Source organism: Triplophysa dalaica, chromosome 1, assembly GCF_015846415.1.
Source record: "Triplophysa dalaica isolate WHDGS20190420 chromosome 1, ASM1584641v1, whole genome shotgun sequence".
Classification (NCBI taxonomy): domain Eukaryota; kingdom Metazoa; phylum Chordata; class Actinopteri; order Cypriniformes; family Nemacheilidae; genus Triplophysa; species Triplophysa dalaica.
Genome location: NC_079542.1, coordinates 3,741,432 through 3,753,720, shown reverse-complemented (window position 1 = coordinate 3,753,720; position 12,289 = coordinate 3,741,432). Strand labels below are relative to the sequence as shown.

General features: G+C 39.5%; 2 protein-coding genes across 2 annotated transcripts; both read right to left on the bottom strand.

Annotated features, from left to right (window-relative positions):
- Window positions 1-3,181: 3,181 nt before the first annotated feature.
- LOC130423471 (torsin-1A-like) lies at window positions 3,182-5,321 on the bottom strand. The gene is made up of 5 exons (XM_056749579.1): window positions 5,140-5,321; window positions 4,756-5,021; window positions 4,046-4,221; window positions 3,850-3,977; window positions 3,182-3,709 (listed from the first exon to the last, which is right to left on the bottom strand). The coding sequence occupies exons 1-5, from the start codon at window positions 5,297-5,299 to the stop codon at window positions 3,453-3,455; spliced, it is 987 nt and encodes a 328-aa protein (XP_056605557.1). The 5' UTR covers window positions 5,300-5,321; the 3' UTR covers window positions 3,182-3,452.
- A 4,086-nt stretch (window positions 5,322-9,407) lies between these two features.
- On the bottom strand, window positions 9,408-11,547 carry LOC130429459 (torsin-1A-like). The gene is made up of 5 exons (XM_056758034.1): window positions 11,366-11,547; window positions 10,982-11,247; window positions 10,272-10,447; window positions 10,076-10,203; window positions 9,408-9,935 (listed from the first exon to the last, which is right to left on the bottom strand). Exons 1-5 carry the CDS (start codon window positions 11,523-11,525, stop codon window positions 9,679-9,681), a joined length of 987 nt encoding a protein of 328 aa, XP_056614012.1. The 5' UTR covers window positions 11,526-11,547; the 3' UTR covers window positions 9,408-9,678.
- Between the last annotated feature and the right edge of the window lie 742 nt (window positions 11,548-12,289).

Here is a 12,289-nt window from a genome sequence, read left to right as displayed (position 1 = left end):
AAATAGAACACAAAGTTTATACAAGAAAAAAACTCTTAATACTTCGCAATATAAAAAAATGAAGCATATTAGTGTTCTCCTTAACTGGGCCCATCAGTGTCGTTGTGACCTTGTAGAACTTTAAATAATTTTAAAACAAACTGTGGAGTCATTTACGAGTTCGCCTATGCAGATAATAGAGTAGTTTTAAGGGTATGCGTATTTGGCGTCATTCTTCCGAGCTCAGAGCACTGCCCCTGTCCGGGGTGAGGGCTCCGAATCCAGCAATAGCAAGTGTCGCACATACTGGATTTCTCTGCTCACCTAGCTGGTGCCACCATCTTTTCCAAGGTGGACCTGATTCGCACTTACCACCAGGTGCCTGACCACCCACAGGATGTCCCCCAAAACAGCAGTCATCACACCCTTTGGCCTTTTTGAATACCTACGGATGCCTTGCGGCCTCAAGGGTGCAGTACAGACGTTTCAGCGCCTCATGGACTCTGTGTTGAGGGACATGCCATTCCTTTTTGTTTATTTTGACGATAGTCTTGTGTCCAGCGCGTCCGCAGACGACCCCCTGACACATCTCAGGCAGCTATTCGGCCGGTTCAATGGGCATGGTCTCATCCTCAACCCGGCTAAGTGTGAGTTTGGCCGGTCATCCGTCACTTTCCTCGGCCACCACATCACCCCGCAGGGGGCTGTTCCCCTCCCTGCCAGTTTCCAAAGCCCACGCACTGTGAAGTCCCTGCAGGAGTTCCTGGGCGAGGGAGACTTCTAAACCGTTTCCTCCCCCATGCGGCCCACCTCATGCGACCCGTATACGACACCTTGCAGGTTGTAGGCCGGCGGACGTGTTGGATTGGTCCCCAGAATGACTAATGCTTTTGATGTTGCCAATGCCGCGCTGGCCAATACTGGCCAATACCACCACACTGGAAGGTTACAATTTCACGAAGCTTCGAGCTGACACGACCAGGCTTGTTAACCGTTGGTTCGCTGAGATTGTGACGCAATACAGCGTTGTGGCGTTTTCCATGGGCAACCCCATCTGTCGTTCTCGACACATCGTGTCCCTTATGCCAAAAACACGTATTGTATTCTTCTGCAGTCGTGAGAGGCTCTCAGGCTCTTCAGAACAAGAGGTAAATGAATGCTGCACGCCGGCTTCATTTTATACCGGATGTCCGGGGGCGGAGCCCGGCATGCAAATTTCATTCGCCAAATTTCTTTGGCCTTTTCTATAGTAGTCAGAGTTAATTGGTTCTCAAGGGCGAACCCCATCTGTTGTTCGCGACACAACGTCTCGTTCCCTCCATCAGGGAACTGAGGTTACATACAGTGAGGAAAATAAGTATTTGAACACCCAGCTATTTTGCATGTTCTCCCACTTAGAAATCATGGAGGGGTCTGAAATTGTCATTGTAGGTGCATGTCCTCTGTGAGAGACATAATCTAAAAACAAAATCCAGAAATCACAATGTATGATTTTTTAACTATTTATTTGTATGATACAGCTGCAAATAAGTATTTGAACACCTGTCTATCAGCTAGAATTCTGACCCTAAAAGACCTGTAAGTCTGCCTTTAAAATGTCCACCTCCACTCCATTTATTATCCTAAATTAGATGCATCTTTTTGAGGTCGTTAGCTGCATAAAGACACCTGTCCACCCCATACAATCAGTAAGAATCCAACTACTAACATGGCCAAGACCAAAGAGCTGTCCAAAGACGCTAGAGACAATATTGTACACCTCCACAAGGCTGGAAAGGGCTGCGGGATATTGCCTAACAGCTTGGTGAAAAAAGGTCCACTGTTGGAGCAATCATTAGAAAATGGAAGAAGCTAAACATGACTGTCAATCTCTTTCGGACTGGGGCTCCATTCAAGATCTCACCTCGTGGGGTCTCAATGATCCTAAGAAAGGTGAGAAATCAGACCAGAACTACACGGGAGGAGCTGGTCAATGACCTGAAAAGAGCTGGGACCACCGTTTCCAAGATTTCTGTTGGTAATACACTAAGACGTTAGGGTTTGAAATCATACATGGCACGGAAGGATCCCCTGCTTAAACCAGCACATGCCCGTCTTAAGTTTACCAATGACCATTTGGATGATCCAGATGAGTCATGGGAGGAAGTCATGTGGTCAGATGAGACCAAAATATAACTTTTTGGTCATAATTCCAATAAACGTGTTTGGAGGAAGAAGAATGATGAGTACCATCCCAAGAACACCATCCCTACTGTGAAGCATGGGGGTGGTAGCATCATGCTTTGGGGGTGTTTTTCTGCACATGGGACAGGGCGACTTCACTGTATTAAGGAGAGGATGACCGGGGCCATGTATTGCGAGATTTTGGGGAACAACCTCCTTCCCTCAGTTAGAGCATTGAAGGTGGGTCGAGGCTGGGTGTTCCAACATGACAATGACCCAAAGCACACAGCCAGGATAACCAAGGAGTGGCTCTGTAAGAAGCATATCATGGTTCTGGCGTGGCCAAGACAGTCTCCCGACCTAAACCTTATAGAGAATCTTTGGAGGGAGCATAAACTCTGTGTTTCTCAGCGACAGGCTAGAAACCTGACTGATCTAGAGAAGATCTGTGTGAAGGAGTGGGCCAAAATCCCTCCTTTTGTGTGTGCAAACCTGGTGAAAAACTACAGGAAACGTTTGACCTCTGTAATTGCAAACAAAGGCTACTGTACCAAATATTAACATTGATCTTCTCAGGTGTTCAAATACTTATTTTTTTTTAGACTATGTCTCTCACAGTGGACATGGACCTACGATGACAATTTCAGAACCCTCCATGATTTCTAAGTGGGAGAACATGCAAAATAGCAGGGTGTTCAAATACTTATTTTCCTCACTGTACGTAACCAAGACGTTTTTTTGTTAACACGAGAGTTCTGAAAATTTTAGGATGCTTTTATAGCACAATCATAATGACCTTGAATGTCGAAAGTCTATGGTATATATCTCAGTTTATCATACTTTGAAAAAAATAAATTGACTCTTCCCTGGACAATTTGTTCTCTTCACCCTGGATAGGAATCATTCAGCCATGTTATATTACAGGACTATGGTAACATGGACCCAAAACTCATTAGGCAAGTAAAAGTCCTAAATATTTTCTTCTTATGGAACTCAACTCGTGAAGCACAAAACAAATTAAAAACAGCAAAAACAATAGTACATTTTTTAAAATTGAATTCAATTCAAACTTTCGTTCACTGTCATTCAGTAACATTCATCCTTGATGTCAGAATGGAATGAAGAACATCTCTCCATCAGGCCCTGTTTCTAAGGCTACTGAATTAAAATGTGTGTAAAAATCTGATATTATCAAACAACAATCAGTTAAATATAATCAGACACAATGATAGTAAATCTATAGAATACGTCTCTGAAGGTGTCTTCAAGTGCAGAAACATCTATGTAAACAAAAGTTATATGTTTCTTATCTAGTCATCAACGTACAGCATCAGCTTCTGTCTGACTGACTTGCAGCCTTTAACAGAGAAGATTTTGTCTGAGGGGAAGAAGGGCATGTCTCTGGCCACTGTGTCTGCCAGATGAGCGTGATGTTGTAAATTGATGTTCAGATTGACCATTTCAGTCAAAACACACTGGCGTACATGCTTCATTTCCAGAGGGAGAAAAGGAACAATGTGATCCACCAGGTGGTGATTTATTAGAGAGGAGTGCCAAAATCCACCTGCTGAAAAGACATTCTGTAAAGAGGAGTATTGACATGGAACAAATTGAATGTACGCAATGTAAAAAAGAATGTCACCACATTCTGTATTCAGGATTTACGATAGGTGTTAAGGGCTACTTCAACATTGTTTTAATACATACTGCTCTTATCATTGACGATGTTTTGAAGGATCTGAGTCTCCATCTCCTTCATCTGTAGTTCTTCTCTGTTTTTACCTGCCTTCCAGAAATCCAGAGCTATGTTGTTGATCACATCACCACCTGCATTGCTACAAATAAAAAACACTTACACTTTGTTTAGTGTAGATACTTTATAACATAAGCTAAGGGAAATCACCTTAGAAAAATGAAGATTGCACTGCGGAATGAGGCGCCATCCACATGTGTCCCATAGTCCAGAAAAGGTTTGATGGTCTCGACCAGCCTTGGATTCATCTTGTCCATTTCATCAAATACAAACATGGTCCGAGGGAAACGTGATACGTGCTGATGAATCTGCTCCTTTAGTCTTGCCTAAAACACATGCAAATCCCAATTATATCAAGGACTCTGCACTTAAATGTACTATTTTAGTTGCCTAACAGCTATGATTTGCTGAAAAAGTGGTATTTGGTGAAAATATGTTATATCAATTGTAGTAATAGTTTCTAGTTTTAGTATTAGGGATTTTGCTGTGTGGGTCATTGAGTTCATGATGAAAATGCATGCTCCACCGGTTTTCCAGTAGATTTTGATCAGACATCTACTTTTGAATAACTAAATTGAATTGTAAAATATAAATGTAGGCTATATTACATTTGATTACATTTTACCTTTATTAAACCAATAAATAAACTGAAAAATATATTATAATATATTAAATAATACACTGAAACCAAGTGTTTATTTTTTAATATATGAAAAATTCCCTGTATATTATTCAAAATATTGTAGCACTAATACATTAATGCTGTGTTTATATATATGTATATATATTTAATATTGCCAGTTAATTACATAGCATAATATATTATTTTTAATCGGGGACAAGCAGCATTATTTACTTACGCTGTACATGTCGACTTTGTCTTTGTGTGGAAAATGATGTTGGGATACAAACATGATAAAATGTTCGCTCTTGTCCCCTAGTTTGTAAATGTTTCTTGCGATGATTTTAGACACGTGGTTTTTCCCCACTCCTGCGGTCCCGTGGAAGGAGAGCACGAGGGGTTTGTTCGGGTTACTGTCCGTCATAAATGACGATACAGTTCTCAGAACAACTTTCGAAACGATATGTTGGCCGTGGAGATTCTCATTTAAATCCTTCTCCAAACCTGAAAAAAAAATCAAAGATTAAACCTGGACTTCCGGGATAAAGTTTCTGAAAAAATAGTAAACGGATAAAACAGTAACTGTTTGAGCATAATGTATGCAACGAAGCGGTTTTCTCACGTTTATGATCAAAAGGCAATACATTATCCCAATGAGACAATGCATACAAAAATGCAGCAACAGCAGCAGCAGAACCACATACAATGGATTCAATGATAAAACCTGAAGTCAATGTTATGTCTGAAAGCAATAAAACTGTCACAAAATACGACGCTTTCATCGTGTCTGTCTCTTCTTGTTCCGTTTAGACTTTCTTTCGTTTCTGAAGGAAACGGAAGTGCGCTCCACGCCGAACACTTAAACCCTACCAGTAACGTTCAGTGGTTTCTACTTGACTTGTAAAATGAAAACACACGATAAAAAGCTCACTTGCTGAATTAAATCGTGTCTTGGGGCAGTGTACTGTATTTGCTTTATGTGGTTCATCAGCAGGCCACTTAATAGCTACAGATTAGGACAGAATCGGTCAGATTAGAATGAATTAAAAAAACTATAACTTTACTTTAAATAGGCCAAGTTATATATTTTACTTAATGACAATGGCATTGGTAAGTAAATCATGTATCAAAAATATTTTATATCAGTTAGTAAATGAAAAAATGTCTAATTGTTCAAAACAATTTACAACAGAAAACTTTTCTGAAGTAACTGTATAATTTATTAACTGACAATAAGAATTTTACATTTTTTTTTAATAATTCAAACAAAATAACAATGAATAATAAAACAAACAAACACAAAATAGTTTTGTAAGAAACACTGTATAAACAAAAAGATGAAAAAGTGAATCATTTTTCAACAATATTTAACTTTCAGTAAAGAGAATCTAAAGTGCTGTATAAACAAAAAGATGAAAAAGTGAATCATTTTTCAACAATATTTAACATTCAGTAAAGAGAATCTAAAGTGCTTACGTTTAAATTAGGTATATCAGAAAAAAATCGTGAAATAATTTATCATTATTGACTATTTGTGTCAAAAGTGAAAATAACATTATTAATAACATAATATTAAATTACAGAAAATATAATAAAACTTAATATTGACAAAAACATTTTAGACTTTTGGAAATTACTCCAACCAACGAAGAAATAAATTAACAGTCACAAAACAGCTTAATTGGAAACACTATTAACAATAAAAATAGAACACAAAGTTTATACAAGAAAAAAACTCTTAATACTTCGCAATATAAAACAATGAAGCATATTAGTGTTCTCCTTAACTGGGCCCATCAGTGTCGTTGTGACCTTGTAGAACTTTAAATAATTTTAAAACAAACTGTGGAGTCATTTACGAGTTCGCCTATGCAGATAATAGAGTAGTTTTAAGGGTATGCGTATTTGGCGTCATTCTTCCGAGCTCAGAGCACTGCCCCTGTCCGGGGTGAGGGCTCCGAATCCAGCAATAGCAAGTGTCGCACATACTGGATTTCTCTGCTCACCTAGCTGGTGCCACCATCTTTTCCAAGGTGGACCTGATTCGCACTTACCACCAGGTGCCTGACCACCCACAGGATGTCCCCCAAAACAGCAGTCATCACACCCTTTGGCCTTTTTGAATACCTACGGATGCCTTGCGGCCTCAAGGGTGCAGTACAGACGTTTCAGCGCCTCATGGACTCTGTGTTGAGGGACATGCCATTCCTTTTTGTTTATTTTGACGATAGTCTTGTGTCCAGCGCGTCCGCAGACGACCCCCTGACACATCTCAGGCAGCTATTCGGCCGGTTCAATGGGCATGGTCTCATCCTCAACCCGGCTAAGTGTGAGTTTGGCCGGTCATCCGTCACTTTCCTCGGCCACCACATCACCCCGCAGGGGGCTGTTCCCCTCCCTGCCAGTTTCCAAAGCCCACGCACTGTGAAGTCCCTGCAGGAGTTCCTGGGCGAGGTAGACTTCTAAACCGTTTCCTCCCCCATGCGGCCCACCTCATGCGACCCGTATACGACACCTTGCAGGTTGGAGGCCGGCGGATGTGTTGGATTGGTCCCCAGAATGACTAATGCTTTTGATGTTGCCAATGCCGCGCTGGCCAATACTGGCCAATGCCACCACACTGGAAGGTTACAATTTCACGAAGCTTCGAGCTGACACGACCAGGCTTGTTAACCGTCGGTTCGCTGAGATTGTGACGCAATACAGCGTTGTGGCGTTTTCCATGGGCAACCCCATCTGTCGTTCTCGACACATCGTGTCCCTTATGCCAAAAACACGTATTGTATTCTTCTGCAGTCGTGAGAGGCTCTCAGGCTCTTCAGAACAAGAGGTAAATGAATGCTGCACGCCGGCTTCATTTTATACCGGATGTCCGGGGGCGGAGCCCGGCATGCAAATTTCATTCGCCAAATTTCTTTGGCCTTTTCTATAGTAGTCAGAGTTAATTGGTTCTCAAGGGCGAACCCCATCTGTTGTTCGCGACACAACGTCTCGTTCCCTCCGTCAGGGAACTGAGGTTACATACAGTGAGGAAAATAAGTATTTGAACACCCTGCTATTTTGCATGTTCTCCCACTTAGAAATCATGGAGGGGTCTGAAATTGTCATTGTAGGTGCATGTCCTCTGTGAGAGACATAATCTAAAAACAAAATCCAGAAATCACAATGTATGATTTTTTAACTATTTATTTGTATGATACAGCTGCAAATAAGTATTTGAACACCTGTCTATCAGCTAGAATTCTGACCCTAAAAGACCTGTAAGTCTGCCTTTAAAATGTCCACCTCCACTCCATTTATTATCCTAAATTAGATGCATCTTTTTGAGGTCGTTAGCTGCATAAAGACACCTGTCCACCCCATACAATCAGTAAGAATCCAACTACTAACATGGCCAAGACCAAAGAGCTGTCCAAAGACGCTAGAGACAATATTGTACACCTCCACAAGGCTGGAAAGGGCTGCGGGATATTGCCTAACAGCTTGGTGAAAAAAGGTCCACTGTTGGAGCAATCATTAGAAAATGGAAGAAGCTAAACATGACTGTCAATCTCTTTCGGACTGGGGCTCCATTCAAGATCTCACCTCGTGGGGTCTCAATGATCCTAAGAAAGGTGAGAAATCAGACCAGAACTACACGGGAGGAGCTGGTCAATGACCTGAAAAGAGCTGGGACCACCGTTTCCAAGATTTCTGTTGGTAATACACTAAGACGTTAGGGTTTGAAATCATACATGGCACGGAAGGATCCCCTGCTTAAACCAGCACATGTCCAGGCCCGTCTTAAGTTTACCAATGACCATTTGGATGATCCAGATGAGTCATGGGAGGAAGTCATGTGGTCAGATGAGACCAAAATATAACTTTTTGGTCATAATTCCAATAAACGTGTTTGGAGGAAGAAGAATGATGAGTACCATCCCAAGAACACCATCCCTACTGTGAAGCATGGGGGTGGTAGCATCATGCTTTGGGGGTGTTTTTCTGCACATGGGACAGGGCGACTTCACTGTATTAAGGAGAGGATGACCGGGGCCATGTATTGCGAGATTTTGGGGAACAACCTCCTTCCCTCAGTTAGAGCATTGAAGGTGGGTCGAGGCTGGGTGTTCCAACATGACAATGACCCAAAGCACACAGCCAGGATAACCAAGGAGTGGCTCTGTAAGAAGCATATCATGGTTCTGGCGTGGCCAAGACAGTCTCCCGACCTAAACCTTATAGAGAATCTTTGGAGGGAGCATAAACTCTGTGTTTCTCAGCGACAGGCTAGAAACCTGACTGATCTAGAGAAGATCTGTGTGAAGGAGTGGGCCAAAATCCCTCCTTTTGTGTGTGCAAACCTGGTGAAAAACTACAGGAAACGTTTGACCTCTGTAATTGCAAACAAAGGCTACTGTACCAAATATTAACATTGATCTTCTCAGGTGTTCAAATACTTATTTTTTTTTAGACTATGTCTCTCACAGTGGACATGGACCTACGATGACAATTTCAGAACCCTCCATGATTTCTAAGTGGGAGAACATGCAAAATAGCAGGGTGTTCAAATACTTATTTTCCTCACTGTACGTAACCAAGACGTTTTTTTGTTAACACGAGAGTTCTGAAAATTTTAGGATGCTTTTATAGCACAATCATAATGACCTTGAATGTCGAAAGTCTATGGTATATATCTCAGTTTATCATACTTTGAAAAAAATAAATTGACTCTTCCCTGGACAATTTGTTCTCTTCACCCTGGATAGGAATCATTCAGCCATGTTATATTACAGGACTATGGTAACATGGACCCAAAACTCATTAGGCAAGTAAAAGTCCTAAATATTTTCTTCTTATGGAACTCAACTCGTGAAGCACAAAACAAATTAAAAACAGCAAAAACAATAGTACATTTTTTAAAATTGAATTCAATTCAAACTTTCGTTCACTGTCATTCAGTAACATTCATCCTTGATGTCAGAATGGAATGAAGAACATCTCTCCATCAGGCCCTGTTTCTAAGGCTACTGAATTAAAATGTGTGTAAAAATCTGATATTATCAAACAACAATCAGTTAAATATAATCAGACACAATGATAGTAAATCTATAGAATACGTCTCTGAAGGTGTCTTCAAGTGCAGAAACATCTATGTAAACAAAAGTTATATGTTTCTTATCTAGTCATCAACGTACAGCATCAGCTTCTGTCTGACTGACTTGCAGCCTTTAACAGAGAAGATTTTGTCTGAGGGGAAGAAGGGCATGTCTCTGGCCACTGTGTCTGCCAGATGAGCGTGATGTTGTAAATTGATGTTCAGATTGACCATTTCAGTCAAAACACACTGGCGTACATGCTTCATTTCCAGAGGGAGAAAAGGAACAATGTGATCCACCAGGTGGTGATTTATTAGAGAGGAGTGCCAAAATCCACCTGCTGAAAAGACATTCTGTAAAGAGGAGTATTGACATGGAACAAATTGAATGTACGCAATGTAAAAAAGAATGTCACCACATTCTGTATTCAGGATTTACGATAGGTGTTAAGGGCTACTTCAACATTGTTTTAATACATACTGCTCTTATCATTGACGATGTTTTGAAGGATCTGAGTCTCCATCTCCTTCATCTGTAGTTCTTCTCTGTTTTTACCTGCCTTCCAGAAATCCAGAGCTATGTTGTTGATCACATCACCACCTGCATTGCTACAAATAAAAAACACTTACACTTTGTTTAGTGTAGATACTTTATAACATAAGCTAAGGGAAATCACCTTAGAAAAATGAAGATTGCACTGCGGAATGAGGCGCCATCCACATGTGTCCCATAGTCCAGAAAAGGTTTGATGGTCTCGACCAGCCTTGGATTCATCTTGTCCATTTCATCAAATACAAACATGGTCCGAGGGAAACGTGATACGTGCTGATGAATCTGCTCCTTTAGTCTTGCCTAAAACACATGCAAATCCCAATTATATCAAGGACTCTGCACTTAAATGTACTATTTTAGTTGCCTAACAGCTATGATTTGCTGAAAAAGTGGTATTTGGTGAAAATATGTTATATCAATTGTAGTAATAGTTTCTAGTTTTAGTATTAGGGATTTTGCTGTGTGGGTCATTGAGTTCATGATGAAAATGCATGCTCCACCGGTTTTCCAGTAGATTTTGATCAGACATCTACTTTTGAATAACTAAATTGAATTGTAAAATATAAATGTAGGCTATATTACATTTGATTACATTTTACCTTTATTAAACCAATAAATAAACTGAAAAATATATTATAATATATTAAATAATACACTGAAACCAAGTGTTTATTTTTTAATATATGAAAAATTCCCTGTATATTATTCAAAATATTGTAGCACTAATACATTAATGCTGTGTTTATATATATGTATATATATTTAATATTGCCAGTTAATTACATAGCATAATATATTATTTTTAATCGGGGACAAGCAGCATTATTTACTTACGCTGTACATGTCGACTTTGTCTTTGTGTGGAAAATGATGTTGGGATACAAACATGATAAAATGTTCGCTCTTGTCCCCTAGTTTGTAAATGTTTCTTGCGATGATTTTAGACACGTGGTTTTTCCCCACTCCTGCGGTCCCGTGGAAGGAGAGCACGAGGGGTTTGTTCGGGTTACTGTCCGTCATAAATGACGATACAGTTCTCAGAACAACTTTCGAAACGATATGTTGGCCGTGGAGATTCTCATTTAAATCCTTCTCCAAACCTGAAAAAAAAATCAAAGATTAAACCTGGACTTCCGGGATAAAGTTTCTGAAAAAATAGTAAACGGATAAAACAGTAACTGTTTGAGCATAATGTATGCAACGAAGCGGTTTTCTCACGTTTATGATCAAAAGGCAATACATTATCCCAATGAGACAATGCATACAAAAATGCAGCAACAGCAGCAGCAGAACCACATACAATGGATTCAATGATAAAACCTGAAGTCAATGTTATGTCTGAAAGCAATAAAACTGTCACAAAATACGACGCTTTCATCGTGTCTGTCTCTTCTTGTTCCGTTTAGACTTTCTTTCGTTTCTGAAGGAAACGGAAGTGCGCTCCACGCCGAACACTTAAACCCTACCAGTAACGTTCAGTGGTTTCTACTTGACTTGTAAAATGAAAACACACGATAAAAAGCTCACTTGCTGAATTAAATCGTGTCTTGGGGCAGTGTACTGTATTTGCTTTATGTGGTTCATCAGCAGGCCACTTAATAGCTACAGATTAGGACAGAATCGGTCAGATTAGAATGAATTAAAAAAACTATAACTTTACTTTAAATAGGCCAAGTTATATATTTTACTTAATGACAATGGCATTGGTAAGTAAATCATGTATCAAAAATATTTTATATCAGTTAGTAAATGAAAAAATGTCTAATTGTTCAAAACAATTTACAACAGAAAACTTTTCTGAAGTAACTGTATAATTTATTAACTGACAATAAGAATTTTACATTTTTTTTTAATAATTCAAACAAAATAACAATGAATAATAAAACAAACAAACACAAAATAGTTTTGTAAGAAACACTGTATAAACAAAAAGATGAAAAAGTGAATCATTTTTCAACAATATTTAACTTTCAGTAAAGAGAATCTAAAGTGCTGTATAAACAAAAAGATGAAAAAGTGAATCATTTTTCAACAATATTTAACATTCAGTAAAGAGAATCTAAAGTGCTTACGTTTAAATTAGGTATATCAGAAAAAAATCGTGAAATAATTTATCATTATTGACTATTTGTGTCAAAAGTG

Coding starts and splice junctions, on each gene's coding strand:
- LOC130423471 (XM_056749579.1), bottom strand. CDS start 5,299: ATGAAAGCGTCGTATTTTGTGACAGTTTTATTGCTTTCAGACATAACA. Junction 3,978..4,045: donor GCAATCTTCATTTTTCTAAG/GTGATTTCCCTT, acceptor TTTTATTTGTAG/CAATGCAGGTGGTGATGTGA. Junction 3,710..3,849: donor CATCGTCAATGATAAGAGCA/GTATGTATTAAA, acceptor ATGTCTTTTCAG/CAGGTGGATTTTGGCACTCC.
- LOC130429459 (XM_056758034.1), bottom strand. CDS start 11,525: ATGAAAGCGTCGTATTTTGTGACAGTTTTATTGCTTTCAGACATAACA. Junction 10,448..10,981: donor ACAAAGTCGACATGTACAGC/GTAAGTAAATAA, acceptor CATGTGTTTTAG/GCAAGACTAAAGGAGCAGAT. Junction 9,936..10,075: donor CATCGTCAATGATAAGAGCA/GTATGTATTAAA, acceptor ATGTCTTTTCAG/CAGGTGGATTTTGGCACTCC.